Source organism: Colius striatus, chromosome 3 (assembly GCF_028858725.1).
Source record: "Colius striatus isolate bColStr4 chromosome 3, bColStr4.1.hap1, whole genome shotgun sequence".
Classification (NCBI taxonomy): domain Eukaryota; kingdom Metazoa; phylum Chordata; class Aves; order Coliiformes; family Coliidae; genus Colius; species Colius striatus.
In genome coordinates this window covers 71,559,624-71,576,257 of record NC_084761.1, presented here as the reverse complement: position 1 = coordinate 71,576,257, position 16,634 = coordinate 71,559,624, and the positions used below count along the sequence as shown (strand labels likewise).

Genomic DNA, 16,634 nt, shown 5'->3' with positions numbered 1-16,634 from the left:
AAAGACTACATGTTGTGATACCTTTGTATTACTTTGCACAGAAAAGCTAAGGCGTAGTCTTCCAAACCTGTCCAGGACATCTAACATCCAAGCTGAGTCTGTGAAAAACAGCAGAAGTGACTCAAACTTCCAAGTGCCAAATGGAGGAATACCTCGCATTCAACCTCAAGCCTCAGCCAGTAAGTACCCTTAGTGACATTGCAGTGTATATTTCCAAATTAATTGATGCTCAGCCATCCTTCAATTTTGTGGCAAAGAGAAACATTGCATACCACACTAGAGGTGCAAATCTTGATTTATTTTAGTCATACCTGTGTGAATCTAGTTTTTGGCACACAAAATCGGGTACTGATTATATTCAAAGAGTGTCAGATCCCTTACTGGGGTATCACTCAGTTTCCTAAAAGTATATGTAAAACTAAAAAGAGAATAAATACAGTAGTTGGACATTTCAGAAACTGTTCCTGTCATTTATGGAAGATTTAGTGTTCTGTACTGTTGAATTTTATTTTCAGACTACAAAAACTTACTAGGCTATGAAAATACCTACCAAGATAATATGTATTCCTCTTTTAAACTAGTGACACCTGATCTGAAAACATTCACACAACCCTTGTTTGCAGTTTCTTTTTTATTTTTTTTTTCCACCTGGAAATTATATATTCAGTTGCAGATATTATTTACTTTTTTAAGTGTGAGTTCCTTCTTAGAAAAGGATTGGATGAACCTACATCAATTCAACCCATTGCTGGGCTAGTGGCTGCTAGTTTGTCCAAAAATGAACTGCTGATAGGAGAATGCTGCTAATCTCACAAGTCTCTTGAAAATGGTGACCTTAAAGAAGCCGAAACTATTAAATATTCAGTGCTTCACTGTGTCAATATTGACAGTTCTTGTTTCTTAGGTGTCCCCTGACTATTTTATTTTAAAACCAGTTTCAGAATCTAATAAGGGTGTGTGACATTTTCAAGGCAAGAACACATTATGAATGTTATTATGTATAGAGCTTTGAACTATGAAAGTTCCATGATAAAAGTTCATCACTAATCTAACTATTTGACAGGAAATATAAGATAATACTTGGGGATGGAACTAATTTGGGGGTTTTAACCCATTGAACAGTAAAGACATACTGACATACCTAGTTGCTCTGGTAAATGGTGCTTTCAAAAGAGTGTGTTAATGCAGCCAAGTACAGTTAAATACAGAATAAGGAATACAGAGCATGGCAAAGAATGCAAGATTTCTATCTTTGTATTGGCTCAGACCAGACGTGGGGGGACACAGGCACTCAGTCCTAAATGTGTGATACTGCAGCCAAAGAAATTAGTGTGACATTGCTATTGTTCAGATAATACCCTTTCGTCTTGCCCCCTTCTTCCACTATTCACAAACCCTCAAAAGGTGGGCTTTACAGCTGAAAGGGCTTGTGTGTAGTTCAGATGTAAGACTTACCTGTTAGGCAGGCTTATCAAACTATAAAGCACTTGGAGCAGCTGGACAGAAGCTCTACAACTGTGGTATTTTGTGACAAGAAGACTTGAAAGAGAATGAAGGAAAAAATAGTAAAAATCTGTACAGATGTTATTTGATTTTTATTCTTTTTTTGAGTGAACTGGGAAGGGAAGAGCACAGAGCAGCTCCATTTCCAGTATAAAAGATATTCACAGTGAAACTTTATGGAAAGGTCAGGCAGCACAAGTCCCAATATTCAATATTTAGTGAGTTACTTCATTGCAGGAGCCAATGTAGTGTGACTTAACGTTTATATGTGTGTACTTTTTGCAACTCATGAATGCATTGAGAATCACAGAAATTACTAGGTAAATTTGCTTGCTTTTCATGGGAATCTTTCCCCAAGTGTGAACCACTCTAGACTAACTTACATTTAAATGTAAGTTAAGTGTCATTAACGAAGCCCAGATTTGTAGCTTTTACAGTTTCCCTGCTCTTACAGATGTTTGTCAGAGTCTTGCTATTGACAATCGTAAAACGGTTTGTGTATGAAGTCAATGAGTAAGTATCTTTGCTTAGTCTGGATTAAAAAATTTCCTGCAAAACTGTACATTGTATTAAAAAAAAAAAATCCAAAATTGTGTCCTTTTTATTGTATACTTTTTGTTTTATTGGTTTTATATTTTGTCACCTTGCACAAAGCACTGTTAAATTGCAGCACATTTTTGTTTTTCCCTTGGCAATGACTTCTGGGTCTTGGGATTTGAAGCTTCCTCATACACCTGCTAGTTTTGCATGAGCTTACCTTTGCAAGGATGCTGGCTTGCCACCCAAGGTCACTACTTTTCTCCTTGTCAAAGATCTGCTGTTCATAATTTACTTGCACATTTGCTGTGGCTGCAATACTGAACTTGCTATGGTTGCTGGCATTAAAAAATGAGTTAGGAATCCAGTAAGGTTCTTGAAAGGCAATTCCTGTTATAGTTACAAAGGCAAATTCTACACACTTGCAGTAGAGGTAAGACACGCTTGGAGATATAACTGTAAAACAGTAAAACATTGGGCATTTCAAGTTTTAGCTATAATGTGAAAAACCCAAATTCTTTCTGAAAAGAGACTGAGTGAATTAAATAGCAGTTGTAACTATTAGAACCTTCATTTACATCTAATTTGCCATGCTGTTATGCAGAAAGTAGGGGGGTTACATGTAAGCTATCAAATATTTCACCTTAAAACACTGGAAGATACCTAATTCTTGGACAACACAAGTATGACTGTATCATACAAGTGTTACAGTGACAGGAGGTCTCTATATTTGGGTCCTACACCACACACATTGTGCAAACCTGTAGAAATCTAGGGTAGCTTCCACATACGAGCTGCGTGCTCTCTTGGTGGATTGTGTATGATCCTTTTGTACTTACCTGGCACTATTAGCACATGGATTCTAAATCTTTAAGCAGAGTTAAACATAATACTTTTTCAGAGATCTAAGCTGTAGATTATTCAAACTATCAGTAAAGTAACTAGCTTGCTTGCTAAGATCCATCTGTTTGGCATGTTCAGAGTAAAAGAAGAAAGTATGTGTTTTCAGGAAAATGAGTATCAGAGATCAGCTGGTCAGAAGTAAACTGTGCCCCATTTGTGACAGGTAATGTAGTTGTGTCCAGAGCACTTCAAAAGCAACAAGTCTGTGGATAAGCATGCTCGCCATGCTCATCTCAAATGGCATGTTTCCTCAGCATTGCTCAAATTGCACTGCCTGAAGTTCTTTTCAATGATCAGTCTACAGAATGTAGCTATTGAGTCTATTTTCTGGAGTCTCCATTGAGAAGGAAGGAATTTGATAGATATTTTTTACAATCAGGTATTTTTAAAATCCTGACCTTACAATTCTACATCTCAGGCTTGTGTAAATAGTGATGGGATAAGAAACTTAGTACCATGTGCTGTAGTATATTTACTTGTAGCTAAATGAATTAGGGCAAACTAAAAAGATCATAAATGTGAAGGAAGAAGCTGTTCTTCACTGTGCATGGTATAATAAAAACAGTGGTATAATGAAATACTTGTGGACAGAAACACTCTGGCCAGGGGTCTGCCTCACAAAATTCCTAGGAAATGTGCTCATTTTTAAGCATCTTATGATGCTTAATTGGCTGTTCATGAGTATGTCTTAAAAAGAAGCTTATAGCAAAACCGTGTGCCAGAAGCTGAATAAGAATTGCATATTGCCAACGTGCTTTTTTGCATTAGTTTGTAGTTGATAGAAGGGTTTTTAACCTTAATAGCCACAGGCAGCATTTTATCCTGTTTATAAACACTTTAATTCCTTTTTGCTGTTTGTTGAATTTAGTTAGTTACTAAGACTAAAATAAATAGACTACCTAGTCGTATTTTCAGAATGAAGGTAAAAGACATGATGAAATGCTACCATTCACAAAATGTTATGAATTTTGCACTGGCTGAAGGAAAGTGATGGCAATTATTACATGCTATCGAGTTGAGAAAAGGAGTAACTAATACTAGAATTCTAGTCATTCTTCCCCTACTTTTCTTTATAGTGATACTCACCAATTGGTGATAGGGTTACTGAGCTTCCTTACTCAGCCTCAGGATCTCTACGCACAACTGTTCTCCCATCTTTCTTCCTTCTCACTATGGAAATAAGCCTTGCTAGTGTCATCAGTTTTATACTGGTATAAAATTCCAGACACTGAGGTCAACAGAGACATTTATTCATACATTATCATTTTAAGCAGCCTTTGCGTAGGCAAAGCCTTATTTCATTGACTACTTTCCTCCTTCCTCCCTTAAATATGCTGTGGTGAAAATGCGCTGAGTCGGTGCGTTCCTTCTGGCAATAGGTAATTCTCTCCTTGCCAAGATTTTGCAGCTCTTGGCTTCTCTCTTGGGAGCTGGTAGGTAGTGAGGTCATTTCAAGGCAGTATCAGCCCTTGAACATTATTAGACTAAAAAGCAGGGCATAGGAGCAAAGGAGCAATAAAAAAACCAATTTGTCGTCCTGTCTGCGTGCTGGCAGCTGGCAATTCTTAGTGTTACGCTTTCATTTTAAGGTTGAGGCTTTTGCATGTCCTTTGAAGTGATGAGGAATTAGACATCTTAATGGCTTATGTTTGTGTAACTGCAGAATACAGTTGTTTATATAAGGACCACAGTTAGTTATGCTTTTGTGTAGTGTTAAAATATTTGAAAACTCCATGGAAATAAAACATTCAGTCTTGCTAGATCAAATAAGACAGTTAAATTCTCATCTTTGTGTCTAATCTTGCACTCATATTGCTGTAGCATGTTTGCTAGGTGGCTTGTTTTCCCTTTGGTGTGTTCATTTTTTTTTTTTTTTTTTGCCTTCCTGGGCTTTTTGCCCTGCAAGAAGCTTTACTCTTACAGATTCTGCTCATTTTGCACTGCAAAGTTTCTGACATGCTGCTCTGTAACTCTTTGCCATTAAGAGCAAGCACCGTTTTAAAACCTCACCAGTTCCAGTTATAATAGCTTTTTGAGTGTTTTACTCACTCTGTTCCTTGATGCTTCACAAGTGGATGCAATGCTGAAATTCCCAGTAAATTTAGTTTTCCTATCTTTTTAGACAAATATAACACTTCTTGTCTTTCAACAGCTCTGCAAAGGCAGAAAAATTTGCCTCGTGCTGCCTTCAAAACCAAACAGTTTCTTCAAACTCCATCTACAAAAGGAGGTAATTAACTACAACCCCTTACAAGCTCCAACAAATCTCAGATAATCGTTCACCTGCCTTTAATCCCACATATTCTAGATAATTAAAATTACTGTCGCGTGTCAACATTAACCAAGTGGTCCTTGCTATATGAAAGTTAACTTTTTGTCTAAACATTAAAAACACAACCCTACGTTATGTGGGAGAAAGTATGAAATTGGGTTTTGAGATAAAATCCAAGGATTGGTGTCTTGTAGCATTAATCAGGAAATCTGAATAAGAAAAGTAGACTTCTGAATCCATATTAAATAGAATAAGATATTTCTTTAACTGTAAAACACAGTTTTTAATACCATTTGTACAAATTGCTCTCTTCTGGATTGTGCAAAAATACGCAGGCAAGTGAGGTTACCATCCTTCGTGCTGGAAACAAAAGCTAATGAGTTCATCCTTGAAAAGATGAGCATGGAGCATCAATTTCTTTTGCACATGCTTGTGCTTCTTTTCCTCTCAAAACTGATAGATTGACACCAACATGCAGTAACTTAGAATTGTGTTTTTTTCTTAAAGAATGGGAGACTATTGTATGTATTAATTCAGTTTGCTCATGGCAGAAGTTGGCTTCTTTTTGAGAAGAACATGAAATACATTGAACCTCCAATCCAATGAGAAGTTCTAGCTTATTTTTAATTCTAGCAGCCTTGGATGTGACTCGGCCTCAGTTTCACCACTAAGATAAAGCAAGTTATGGATTTTAAGCATAGTTGGTCATGTCTATTATGATCTAGAAGATCTCATTTTAAAGATCATATTTCATCTGAGACCATATTTCGTACACTTTATATATGCTAGAATCCTTTAAGGATTGTAACAGTCCTTTATGCAGGTACTGAGGGTGTCTGACAAGTTGTATGAGTTTGTCTTTGTAGTCTAACAGTGCCAGCTTCTTTCAGTTGACTTAATTTGATGCAGAAAGTTTTAGCAAAGTATAATGACTTTGAAACAGATTCACGAGGCTTAATAGGAGGTCTCATAACAGTCTTTGTAATACCTCATACCAAGTAGAGAAAAGTTCTCTCAGTGTTCTGCTTCGGCATTAGACCACCTTCTCAATTCCTCTGCAAAGCTTTCTGTACAGTCTTTCCAGTTGGCCGTGCCTTCATTTTCATCTGCATGTCTGGAGCACTTACTAGGTTGATGGCCTAGTCTGGAACTGTGGAAGTGTATTGAAAGTTAACTTCTCTTGCAATTTGTAGTATTTGTAAAATGTTATTAAACCTTAGAGAATGAGGAACTGAGCATGTTGCACTCCCAGTTACCTATTCGAGTTTATAGTTGCTGTCACTGCAAATGAGAACCCAACATGTCCTTTTCAGTTATTTGCTATTTTATAGTCTTTGATGTGTTTTCTTGCCTCTGCATTGTGCAGTGATGAAACAAGACTTTTGTTTCAAAAGAACAACTAACTATGAGCAACAATTGGTTTCTTAAAATACCGTTCCTTACTGTTCCTTGACACCTTTCACAGATGGACACGGGCTGCTTTTTTTCCATTTTGTGTAAAGTGTTTAAAAATATATTCAAATAACTAACTCTTTACTTCACTGTAATAGATTTGTTACAGCAATCCAGTGACAGTCAGATCATAGAGGAGTCATTTAGTCCAACCCCAATGAGCAGGGACATCTTCCACTAGATCTGGTTGCTCAAAGCCTTGTCCAACTGATCTTGAATGTTTCCAGGGATGGGGCATCTACCATCTCTACTGGAGGTTTCCTCTCTGGGCACCTGTGCCACTGTTTCACCACCTTCACTGTAAAGAAATTTCTTCCTTGCGCATAGTCTGAATCTACCTTCATTTAGTTTAGAACCATTACCCTGTCCTGTTGCTACAGGCCCTACTGAAGAGTCTGACCTCATCTTAAATGCCTCCTTTAAGTACTGAAAGGCTGCAATAAAGTCACTCCAGAGCCCTCTGTTCTCCAGCATGAACAACTCTAACCCTCTCAGCCTGTCCTCACAGGAGAGAGATGTTCCAGCCCTCTGGTCATTTGTGGCCCTACTCTGGACCAGGCCATAGAATCACAGAATGGTAGGGGTTGGAAGGGACTTTTTAGAGATCATCTAGTCCAACTCCCCTACCAAAGCAAGTCCACCTAGATAGGGTCACACAGGAACATGTCCAGGCGGGTTTTGAAGACCTCCAGAGAAGGAGACTCCACAACTTATGCCAGGGCTCCCTCACCCTTACAGTGATGTTTAAATGGAACTTTTTGTGTTCCAGTTTCATCCCATTACCCCTTGTCCTGTCACTAGATACCATAGAAAAAACATCCATGTCTTTCCTGTGCTGAGATGACAGAACAGTTTATTGTATCCTATTGGTTTTAGCTCATCTGTTCTTTTGTATTGGTCTGAGTCATCCCATCACTATGGTTAGGATTTAACTGCATTGGAACTGATTATGGTTTCCATTTGCTGTGTAGCAGCTGGCCTTGGAGTGCAAGCCAGATCAGGTTGTAGCTTCAACAGCATCCTGCTTTGACAGGTGGAGATCTCTTGCTGCTTGCCCATAATCCAAGAGTGGACAGGAAAACTCAATGTCTACACAGTGCCATTTATTGTTACTGTTGTCAGATGTTTTCATTGATTCTAGTTGTTTAGTTTCTAAAGAGTTGTGTAAGGTTAGTAAGCACCAACCTTACATGTTTATGAGTTGTTATTATTAAACATGGATCAGTTCAATACTGGACATGGGTATATAATTATCAAATAGTCTTTGACTAAAGCAATAGCTGAGTCTTTGTGATCCTGTCTTACAAATAGGTCAAACTGACTTCTAGTAAATATCCCAAACTGCTCTAAGACAGACTTCTTTCTACGTAGAGCAGAATCATTAGGCAGTTTGCCAGAGATTGCATCACGTGGAGTGCTTTGGAGATCACAGCACATTGGGAGACAATTCATTCCTTTATGTACAAGAATGAATACAGCTCTCAGCAATGTCTGCAATGCTGTGCTGACAGGAAACGTTTTATGAATTGACAGCTCAAGTTGCAAGCGTGGTAAAATATGGTCAACAGAAAACTGAAGAGAATGGAGAGCACTAATTTACTGGTTACTTATGTTCACTGGGAATGTGACAAGCTTTTTTCAGTTACAACTTTTCATTGCTTGTACTCTTTACCTAAAAACTTCTTCCCTATTGGGCCTCTAAGAGGCTCAAAGCTGTTTTCCATTTTATACGCTGACATTGCTCTTTTGGTCAGTTGCTAATGTGATGGGTGTATTTGTATTCCAAGTTTTGTAAATGGCAGTTCAGTGATAAAAGCTCATGTTGTTTACACTGTAGAATTGCTTGGAAACTCTGCAGATTTGATTGCACCAATGTTACAGGCAATGTCATGATTTAAAAACTTCCAACATGTAATCTATCCTAGTCCTAGGAGTTCTTTGCTGGTCTTCTTGTCCAGTCATTCTGCTGTTAGTTCTTTCCTTAATCCATCCTCTGGCTTGATGCCAAGATTTTTATTTTAAGGATTTTTATGTATTCTCCTCAGTGCTCACCAACTGTCATGTAACATTGACATCTCTGCCATATTTTTTGTCAGCTTTTCCCATGAGCGGCTTCATGCTGTGTTTGGTATTGCTGTCAGTGAAAAGGCCCACTTGGATAATCCAAACAGGAATCAAATCCAATTCACATCTGTAATGAGGCACCTATTAATCTTCACCTGTACAAAATTACTTCAAAATAATGTCCTGAAAACTACTGCTTCTTCTGTACCCCATTTAGGATGCTACATTCCTGTCATTACTCATCTCTTCTCACTCCTCATATTCTTAGTGGATCTGCCTTGTAAAATGATAAAAGCTATGTGAAGGATCATCTTCTTTATGGGCAACATCTCTCAAAGAGGACACAACGTTGGTCTCAAAAAATGTTTATTTAGTGAAGGGAAGAACAGTTCATACAAATTCACTAAATGTAAATATGAGTTTATTTTACTTGCCTGATTGATTTGATTGTGCTGTGTCAACTGTTACTGACCCACCCTAATCAGTTTGAAAAGCTGGTGAAACGTAGGTCGTGTTTGTAAGAAGAGGAAGGCTATAAATTGTTGTTTGGTTAAAGTTTCAGAGCAGCACCTTAATCTCTTTCTGGTGGGGGTTGGATGATCCCGTCTTTTTTTCCCCATCAGCCAGTAAATCTGGGACATGACCAGGTGAATTCTAATTCAATGGGTTTGGTTAAAGAACTGCATAAAAGAAACACTAAGATGCTCTGCACGCAGAATTTCATCACTGAAGGCTAATATGCCCTTTGAATCTATTTAAAGACTGTGTCACACTTCACTGTATCCTTCAACACGTTCTTTCAGAGAGGGGAATTTGGTTCATGGATTTCACTTTTGAAGCAGTTAAATTTCTTCTTAATAAATGTGTTCTCTATTTCTTTTGACTTAGCTGATAAAAGGGTTAGAGCCTTACTAGTGTTACCCATATAAATACTTATAGTAAGGAAATGGGGCATTATTAGAGTTATGATATCGAAAACACAACAAAGAGGACATCTGAATTCCTGTTTCTCATTGCTGCTTGATTGGCTGTATTCCATTATACATTCCATATCGTTTGAATATTCACATTAAGTAACTTCCTGGTTTTAATTTCAGTTATGCTGTAACTAAAGCTCGAAGGTGACTTCTGTATTTTATTTTCCAGTACCTTCTTCGAGCAAGTTCCGCTCCCCTGCTGCACCGTCTCCCCTGGCTCTCCGGCAACCAGTGAAAGCGTTTAGTAACCATGGACCCGGTTCAGTTGCCTCTCCAGAAGCCACGCAGCTGACGCACAGTAGTTCTTCACCGGGGCCTCTTGCAGCCCAGAGTTCAGGCTTGCCGAGCCCTGCCAGCAGTATTAACAGTACTACCTTTACTAGGCCGGCAGGGACAGCAGGGATGAGGAGTGGTTTGCCCAGACCCAGTGCCCCCTCTACTGGGGGCATCCCAGTGCCTCGCAGCAAACTTGCACAGCCTGTTCGCAGGTAAGTATGTGACAGGCAGCCTTAGCTTGAAGTTTTCATAACGAGTTTGGTCTGTTGTGTATTGGTACTGCACCTTCCTGCAATGCTTATTTTTAATCTCAAGGTTTTTAGAACCAAAACAGACTTCAATGTGAAGTATTTGCCTATGTTTCCAAAATAGTTTTGCAGTGAAACTGAGAGAAAAAGGTTCTCGAATTAGAGAATGAAGGTGAAGGGGTGAAAGTGAAATAAGCAATGAAAGACACTGAACTAAATAAAGTGTCTTGATCTGGGCTGAGAAGGCAATAAGAACTTGTCTACAGGCATTAAAAAGTTATCAAAACGTAGCTGGCAAGTGGAAATTGATTTGCACCATTGAGCAACACATTCTAGAGTCAGAACCGTTTTCCTCCTGAAATCGATAAGTCAAGCAGCAAGCAGTAGTACTGTGGTGAGAACAGCTTCTCTCCTTAGGCGGCTGGAAGCTGTAGGAAGGCAGACACTCAAGGACAGCAGAAGCATCCGTACTATCTGCCAAACTTAACATGAAAACCAAGGCAGTTAACCCACAGGACAAACCAGAGTTCTCATCTTAAACATGACCTCTGTGCTGGCACCAGAAGTTGTTTAATGTCACAGTGTTTCCAAAAACAACCACAGAAGAGACCAAGTATTAGCTGGAAGGACTACACAGACCATTTGTCTGAAAGAAGTCAGAAAGAAGTGGTGCATTTTACTGAAGGTGTTAAGTGGAAGCCAGCTGACATAAAGCAGCAGTCATCCATGAGAAATGCTAAGAATCTCCTTAAACAAAGAATAAACATTAGGTCTCCAGTACTGTAAAAAAGATAAATCAGCCATTAATAGCCAAGTGGAAGAGTTGTGTTGTGTGGTGAGTGCTGGGCAGGGGAGGGACAGTTTGCAGTCTGAGTTTGTGCTGCCAGCAGTAGGAAACTTTGTGTAATATAAAGCAGTTGTGTTCAGAGTAGCAAAGTGTGGTTGTCCAAATCACAACTTGACTTACAGGAACGTGTTTGGCTTATTAAACTTATGCAGCTGTATTTGGAAAGTTTACATATCTAATGCAGTATCTGTACATGGTGTGATAATGAAGTGTCTGAGTGCCAACATTTTGATGTAAGCGAAATGTAATACTCTAGACAAGGATCCTCCCTGTTTATACATCACTGAAGAAAAGGCCTGTTTTTAGGTGGCAGCAGATTAAGTTTGTGTTCCCACAGAGTATAATGGCAGAAGGTTTTCTCTCTATGCAGCTGTTTTTCTGACATGGTAGTTGCCAAGATACAGCACACAAAAGCTGAAACTAGAAACACTTTGAGGGTTATCTTAAACTGTATTGCAGAGGAGTAAAGAAGTGGAGTGTGTATTTATAAAATGTTGACATTCTTATGGATTGTAGATGGAGACTTTGGCAGTTATGTATGAAACTGAAAAACATCTTTCTTTTAGATCATTACCTGCTCCCAAAACCTATGGCAACGTGAAAGACGAGAGTTGGAAAGATGGCTGCTACTGAACTGCAAAGCTTAATGCAAAGTTCCAGTGCTCATGGATGCTTCCTCACCAGGCTAAAAGAAAGCTTGATTATACAAACTGTTCAGATGTGACTTTTGGGATTTGTAAAAATTCCAGACTTCTCTGTCTCTAACTAGCACAAACTGGCAGAGATTATAAAGCAGCACTTTAATGACATCTAACATCAGATGTTTGGTGGTCATACAATCACTTCTACGTTAAATTGCTATCAGTTCTAGGGGGGGCGTTTCTTGCTTGCTAAAAGTGTATCAATATGAGCATTTATGACAGTGGCCAATGTCTGGGCGAAAACCTAACGAATGCCAAAGAAATGCCCATCTTGAAAAACAGCAAGTCCAACAGTCAGCTTACGTTGTCCCAAACTTCATTGTCAGCCTGTTTTAATTCAGCAGAAAGACTAGTGAGTATGTACTATTGAAACAAGACTAGGTTAATCAGAGCTGACCCTCTGATGGCAGACTGCTACGGTGCTGGCCACAGATTGCTTTTAACGCTTGTGTGAGGTTCTCACTGGGGAAAGTGGTACGTCCGTCCTTTGGAAAGAATCGGAAGCTACTCTGGAGGATCAGGTAGAACAGTTTTAGTAGTAGCCATGGCTTTTTATTAACACCAAAAGTTTGAATGTAGCAGACACACATACAGTAGTACAGATTGCATCTTTCCGATGTTGATTTATCAGCTTTACATGCTCTTACATGTTTGATTGCCAAAAGGGCTTAGTATCACTCGTACAATCTTCTGAACCTTAAAGTTCCTGGCTCAGGAAAGATGGCCTTTGCTATTGTAGCCACATTTTTAACACATGGCTCGCTATTTGGGGAAAACTTTTTTTCTTTAATAGCAGGTTTCCTTACAAAGGAGAGAGCAAGTTGTAATGCTAATTTGTTCTAATACCATACCACTATGCTTGCAGCCTGGAGCAACTGTACCACTATGCTAATAGTTAAGGAGAAGGAAACACAACTATGCACTTGTAACATACAAATTTTAAGGTAATGAGTTGACTCTTGATGCCAAATGATATTCATTTAGGTGATGTTCCGTGGTATGAGGGAGTTTTCCGTATCCTATTTTTTTACTTTGATCCATTTCTTAAATTGGTTTATTTTAAATTGTAAATATTTTTACAGAAGATATTGCCCATGTAAGTGTGTTTAAATATGTACTTTGCCTTACATATGTGTATCTTACATTACTGGTAACAGAGAATGAAACCTGCTATGTCTTGTTTACAAGCTGTTAAATTCCTCTGGTGGCTCCGACTGGCTCTAACCCATTTTGCTCAGAACAACTCACGTATTTAGCATTTGAACCATTGTTTTTTCATGCAAACATTTGTAACTACAGTTGTATTTGGGTGGGACTAGTTAAATGGAAAGGATTTTGTTTGATGCTTTTTCAGTATTCTGGGTGTACAGTTGATGAAGTAAAGACAGTGTGAGTGGTGTCTCCTTTGTGCAATGATGAACACTACGAGTTGGCCTGGATGGTAGGTAGCCTTTTGACCCCCTTGGTATCTGAGTCTGGAACTGCTGGTGTATTTCGACTCCCATCACTAAGAGGATAACCCTGAAATTCTAGCACTTGAGTTTTAGGCCAGCGTGAACATACACCTGGATGAAAAGCCATGCAATACTACCTGACTTGGAAGAAGCCAAATAGGAAGGACTGGAAACTTAATTTGCAGCTCTAATTCCACAAGCAAACTTGGGATTGTTGAAGGAATTCGCACTCTAGACTTCGAAGTCAGGGTATCAGTGATACTGTAATTCAGTCAGATTTCAGCAGGGGTGTAAGGAAGCTCCCTTGCACCAGCAGACCAGTTCATACCACTGATCTGGCCCCATGTCGCTTGCTTGGCACGGGTGAGTGATGGAGGTCAGTATCTCGCGTCACTATTAAGCAGAAGGCAGGACTAGATCAAGTGTGCATGTTCTCACTAAAGCCTGAATTTTAACATTTTGGCATTCTACAAAGCAATGCTGCAGTCTTCATTGAAAAATAAGTGAATTTTAATAGGTGGATTTTATCAAACACTTAATATTGACTTCTAAATTTTGGAAGTCGGTTTAGATGACACTATTGGGGGTTTTTACCATGGCTGCATCAAACTGTTGTGTACGTTTCCTTAAGTTAAGTAACTCATCACTTGGGTAAGTTCAGCTTAAGTTTCTTCTTTTCTCTGCTGTTCTCCCCTGAAATACAGTGAATGACTTCCTGGAAAGACAGACTGTTTACTAGAAAGCCTTTGTGCGTTACCAGTTTATTGACATCAGGAAATCACGGGGCTCTGTGTTTAGAGATTTACTGCAGAAGTGTGGAAATATGGATTTGATAAACTAGTGCCTATGATTTACTTAACTTATGTTTGATATAGTAGTAGGGGTTTTACGAATGTGGATTACTTTTTGTGCCAACAGCTCGGAATTGTTGTATGTGTGTAGGCAGAAGGACTTGTTCTGCTTCCAAAGTTATTTAAGTTTTTTTTTCTTGTGTTCGAATGTTTTTGTAAGTGTTAAAAGTGTAAAAAAAGAAAAAAAATATATAAAATATTCTTACCACAAAATACTTCCTGGATCATTGTTTTTGTAACAGCTTTTAGAAATTTGGAGAGTATTGTTGCATTGTAATGTTTTTCATTGGGTGGGTGTTGTATTTGCAAGAAGAGCATTCATTTTTCCAGAAGTTACCAACAGCATCTTCTGCCCACTGACTCATGAACTCAGTACAACATGGTATTTGGGTGAAATCTGTGATTTTGTTGACAGATTGTGTTGTACCTCTGCTCTGGAAGGACAATGCATAACTCCGAGTTAAATGGAAAAACTGTATTCTGAGTTTTCATCCAGAGTGATTTGTTTGTGTAGTTCTGAGTACACGAGCAGCCTTCCTATTCTCACGGGATCCATGCCTGTTTCAAGCCACCACAGGAAACAAATCTTTCATTTTGAGAATTCTGGAACTTATACAGAAAATTGAGCAAAATAGCAGTGTACCTAGTTAGCCTTCTCCAAATTGTTACACATTTTATCTAGCTCATATATGAATGCCTCTGTCTTTTGGCTTACAAGAAAGAAGTTTGTTTTGAACTTCCTGAAATCTGCATTTTGCTGCAAAGCAACGTATCCATAGCAATGTATGCACCTTTCCTTTTCTTACTTTTATTAATAGCAAGTTGAGCTGGATTTACTTCTATTAAATGTAACACTTTAACCCAGGAGGCTCCTTAGTAATTGTTTATCCCAGCATGGTCTTCTATTTTGTAATTAAACCAGTAGATTAAAATGTTTCCCCCTTGTTAGCTGACCTACTTAAGTGAAGCAGGTTTCACTCCTACTGTGTCTAAAGGGTGAGCCATTGGCCCCACACCCCTTCAGGAAAACAGGGCAGTGTCAAAATCCCAGGTAATTAATAGCCCTTTGCCTCTTGTCTTTTAGTAGGTTTCTGTGACAAACTCTTCTATATTAAACTATCATTTATATAATTAGCATCACCATATTGCAGGACTCAAGATAGAAAACACTGTTTCTACAGTTGTGTTACTGAGGGAAGGTACAACAGCTTCTTTTTTTTTTTTTGGTGTAAAAGTGGCAGGTCATGCTTTATTCAGTAGTGTGTTACCCTCCAGGAACCTGATTGCATTGGTGAAAATCAGCAAGGAACAGGTAAAGAGGCAGAAAGCTGAAGCTGCCTATGCTGCTGAAGTCTTGGGGCAGCTGCAGAGCACACAGATTTGGTCACTTAACACTCATCTTCCACTACCAATATTTCAGAGAAAGAAGAACGTTTCTTGGAAACTAACATGAGAGCACTGTGTCTTTAGTTCTCCCTCTTGATCTGTAAGAACAGGAATCCACGTGATATGGGTTTTTTTTCCTAAATGTTTTCTTTTTAAATAAACTAGGTGTGATGTGAATCTGCTTTGAGTTGGAGATCCCTTCCAACCCTTCCGCTTCTATGATTCAAGAAACAAAAGAAAAACCCCAGTTGCTTTTGGCTTTCATACATGCAGCTCTGTAGTGTGAGACTGTCACCTCCACCCTCTCCCTCTGGAGTTGTTTTGGGAAGATGAGGGTGGGACTTGGGTGCTCTCTGGAGTATCTGTTCTATACAGAACTGCATGGTAAAGAAGATGCTGCTCCTCCAAGAGTTAAACAACTGAAAGGAGCAGATGTTATTAGGCTCCCTTTCCACAGGGCTGTTTTATCAGAGTGTTTTCAGCCCTATCATCTCCCAGGTGTGCTGTGTGTCACTATCCTCTTTACACTTAAGGATATACTCAGCTGTGACTGCGTTAAGCACTTACAGGACACAAAACATCACTGCAGTGATTAAACTACCTCAGATCTTCAGCAGCATTTGAAGGAACAAGCAGCCAAAATGATTCCTTACTAGCAAAGTGATTTTTCAACCTGGTGCATCATCCACACCTGTTGCAAACAGTGTATTTCTTTAACAAAAGAAAAAGCTTACAAAGCTGACCTTTGAAACTTGGAAAGCCTGAGCTGCTGCAGTGTGGCACCCAAATGCACCATCTCTTTTACAAGACTTAAGCCTAAGCAAAGATATTTCTATCATAATCTGAGCTCCTATCATCAGTACAAACATAAGTAATCAGGTAAATCTATCTTGGTTTGGAAAATGATTTTGATACCTTAAAAAGATAAAGCTTAAACGAGAAGGCCATGTGCTGCTCCTCCCCCAGAGCATGCAGCCCTCCTCCCTGCTTTTAAATTCCCTCTGCAAGCTGCTGGTGTCAGCTACAGCAAATGAGATTCAAATGATATTGGGAAGTCACCTGAGAAGGTGACTGCATGGGCCATCTGCAGCATCACTCAACTTTTGGTTATGTACAACACACAGACTGCAAATGATGAATTCTACTCTGTTTTTTTTTTCCAT

The 16,634-nt window shown here is 38.9% G+C and overlaps 1 protein-coding gene across 3 annotated transcripts in view; it reads left to right on the top strand.

Annotated features, from left to right (window-relative positions):
- SLAIN2 (SLAIN motif family member 2) overlaps window positions 1–14,300 on the top strand; it is a 32,186-nt gene extending 17,886 nt beyond the window's left edge. For 2 of the 3 annotated variants that reach the window (XM_061993265.1, XM_061993267.1), the window contains exons 6-9: window positions 42–179; window positions 5,096–5,173; window positions 9,878–10,196; window positions 11,646–14,300. In XM_061993265.1, coding sequence (XP_061849249.1) covers window positions 42–179; window positions 5,096–5,173; window positions 9,878–10,196; window positions 11,646–11,712 — 602 coding nt within the window. In that variant the 3' untranslated portion in view covers window positions 11,713–14,300. The remainder of the gene's footprint in view (window positions 1–41; window positions 180–5,095; window positions 5,174–9,877; window positions 10,197–11,645) is intronic. The other variant, XM_061993266.1, reaches the window with a different exon arrangement.
- The last annotated feature ends 2,334 nt before the right edge of the window (window positions 14,301–16,634 follow it).